A 3,161-nucleotide genomic window follows, 5' to 3' on the forward strand; every position below is an offset into this window, starting at 1 on the left:
TGTTACATTGTTTTAACAATAATTTTCTGATGAAATTTTGTATCATGAAGGAACCAAAATTAAAGAGAGTCAAAGATGACATCTTACTAGGACCAGAATTTCCAATACATAGAGAATCTGTCAATGTGGCTGAAACGATACTAAAGACCTTAAAAAGCAAGCCTGATTGCATCGGCCAGGTTCTGTACAACTTGATATTCTTCAATTGCATTTAATAACTTATCGTTATAAATGATTATCATGTAAATTGTTCGTCTATAGGTGGACGTTCTTACGGATCAACAATATACTTATGCCGAAATGAGTGAGCGCAGTATTAAGTGCGCACTTTGGTTGAAGAAGCAGGGCGTAAAGCCGGGTGATATAATCGGTCTTTGCACCGACAATAATCTGGACGCGATTATAGTATTGTTGGGCATCATGTATTTAAACGGCAAATGTAATACGTGGGACCATGAACTCTCCTTAAGTATGTAATCTTGCTTATTATCGCTATTCCATTACAACTATGTCCTAAAAGATTATATCGTATAAAAATATATGCATTTAACTATATTTGTCTCGTACATAAAGTAAAAGAAAATTTAAACTTAGATTTATAAAACGTTATTTAGTAACATATATTTTAGAAAATTACAATAAAAGTTTAGAATTTATATAAAGTTTGTCAGATTCGCATTTTCTTTCGAAGAATTAAAAAAAATCGATATAGTGTAACTTTTAACATTTTTCAATTAATCATTTATTTATTTATATTTTAGCGACGGCACGATATTTCCTCTCGTTGACATCACCAACCATAATTTTTACGATTCCGTTGTCAGCCGCGAATTTAACCGAAGCAGCGAAGGAATTGAAAATGGATGTAAAAATAGTGGTCATTGGCAAACTAGATGGATATGAATCAATAGACGATATCTTAAGGGATCACGATAGTCGCGAAATTGTCGAATTCAAATGTACTCCGATCAACAACCCGGACGAAGTTTGTCTTATTGTTTGTTCTTCGGGTACTACGGGTATGCCAAAGGCTATTGAGATGTCGCACTCTGCTATGCACAATCGTCTTCTTTCTATAAAAGTTAAATGGTTGAAAGGACACGTTTGCATGTTTACACCGACATTACGTTGGCAATACGGCGTTATAGTTGCATTTAAGGTCATTTTGGCATATTCACCGAGAATTGTTGTACCAGACATTGTGACAGACGATAATGCGATTGATATGTATTGCCAGCTTATCGAAAAATATCGAGTAAGAGAAAAAAGAATAATTTTTAAGCAAAACTAATTAAAGTTTAATGTTTAATTTCGATGGAATTAAAGTTAAAGAATAATGTGATTTTAATTATTAATATTATATTTCACGGTAACTTTCAGGTAACGTGGTTTGGTACTGACCCATTTATTCTAATCCCGTTGGTTAAGACGGACGTATTAGAGAAATATCGATTGTCAACATTAAAAATTATAATTACATCCGGTGCTATTTTCGCAAAACAACACCAAGAAGCATTGAGAAAAAAATTACCACATGTTATAATTAATAATGGATATGGTAAATCATCAAATTCAATTTACAAAAATTACCTAATCAACCTTTTTTTATCAATTCAGTTTGTTTCTGGTCACATTAAAATTTATATATAACAAATTTTCCAAAAATATCTCACATATATTTTTTGCGTTTCTTAATTAATTATAACTATGTTAATTAATTAAATATTAGACATTGATATTAAAAATTAGATAATAATAAATATGTTAAATTCCGATTCTTCAAAAATGCTCTTTAGTCGAATAAATTAAAAAAAAAAACATTAAAATCTTAATAAAAAATTTAAGTAGATACTTTGAATTTATTTACAAGAATGCGAGATTCCAATCTTAAGCTTTTGCTGTTAATATTACGTAAATATTAATGCTTTGTGCTAGGAACTACCGATGTAGGAGGTGAACTCACTGATCAAGATGAGCATAGTAAACCAGGATCTGTTGGTTATCCCGTATTTAACGTTCAAATAAAAGTGACAGATACAGAAACCGAAAAAATCTTGGGGGTTAATCAAGTTGGAGAAATACGTGCTAAAGCACCCTCTGTAATGAACGGTTACTATGGAAACCCTGAAGAAACCAAAAAAGCTTTTGATTCTGACGGTATGTAATTTAAACATTCAATCGAAACTGTCAATTAGCAATACTAATATTTAAATGACCAAAAACTGCAATAGAGAGACAATAAATAGCTAAAATCGGCAAAACGTTTCAGATTGGTTATGCACCGGCGACTTAGGTTACTACGACGATGATGGAGAGGTCTTTATCGTTGGTAGAATATCAGAGTTCATTAATTTTAGATCAATCAATGTCTCGCCCGCGGAAATCGAAAGTGTTTTAGAGACTCACCCTGCAGTATTCCAAGCGGCGGTAATAGGAATACCTCATGAAATCGATGAGCAGCACCCAATGGCTGTCGTCTCTGTAGTGCCACCTAAAACGGTAAATATTGCAATCATTTTTAATTATGTTAAATATCAAGCATTTAAAATAATAACTTTTTTGAGATTTATATTAGCAGACATCATATTCATTTATCAATTTATCTTCTGTTCACAGATAACGGAGCAAGAGCTTATCAGATTAGTGGAAAAGAATCTGCCAGATCACTGCAGACTCCGAGCTGGTGTCAAGTTCATGGATGAACTTCCGCGTACAATTACCGGTAAAATCAGGAAGAAGCAGTTGCAAAGTATGTTTGCGAATTAAATTGCGTTAAACTATACATACATTATTAAAAGATCATATATGTAAGCAAATAATAGTAAATAATAAATAAATAATAGTAAATAATCTCCATGAGACACAAGAAACGTGATAAGAAAGATACCGATTTAAAAATCAGACTCACCGAGCATCCTGTAAAATGGAGCAGCATCCCTCACTCATCTCAATCATCTCAATGGAGAAGCTGCAAATATAAGAAGCTGTTTAGAAGACGCCACGAATAATTATTATCACAATCTTAATAATATTTTCAGCAATTAATTAAACATTTCTATACCCCGTCGGTTACTATAATATACTTACAATTTAGCGACGATGATAGTTTGCCGTCGCTGGAGGGGAAGAGAGATCAAGACCGAAAATTCAAGGCGCGATTT

At 32.6% G+C, this 3,161-nt stretch overlaps 1 protein-coding gene across 7 annotated transcripts in view; it reads left to right on the forward strand.

Moving 5' to 3' along the window:
* Positions 1-2,850, forward strand: part of LOC112468485 (luciferin 4-monooxygenase-like) — a 4,805-nt gene extending 1,955 nt beyond the window's left edge. For all 7 annotated transcript variants that reach the window (XM_025037681.1, XM_025037680.1, XM_025037682.1 and 4 more), the window contains 7 exons: positions 51-179; positions 262-469; positions 762-1,255; positions 1,381-1,558; positions 1,936-2,157; positions 2,270-2,499; positions 2,617-2,850. In XM_025037681.1, coding sequence (XP_024893449.1) covers positions 51-179; positions 262-469; positions 762-1,255; positions 1,381-1,558; positions 1,936-2,157; positions 2,270-2,499; positions 2,617-2,766 — 1,611 coding nt within the window. In that variant the 3' untranslated portion in view covers positions 2,767-2,850. The remainder of the gene's footprint in view (positions 1-50; positions 180-261; positions 470-761; positions 1,256-1,380; positions 1,559-1,935; positions 2,158-2,269; positions 2,500-2,616) is intronic.
* The last annotated feature ends 311 nt before the right edge of the window (positions 2,851-3,161 follow it).

Source organism: Temnothorax curvispinosus, unplaced genomic scaffold, assembly GCF_003070985.1.
Source record: "Temnothorax curvispinosus isolate PA1 unplaced genomic scaffold, ASM307098v1 QBEX01018536.1, whole genome shotgun sequence".
Lineage (NCBI taxonomy): Eukaryota > Metazoa > Arthropoda > Insecta > Hymenoptera > Formicidae > Temnothorax > Temnothorax curvispinosus.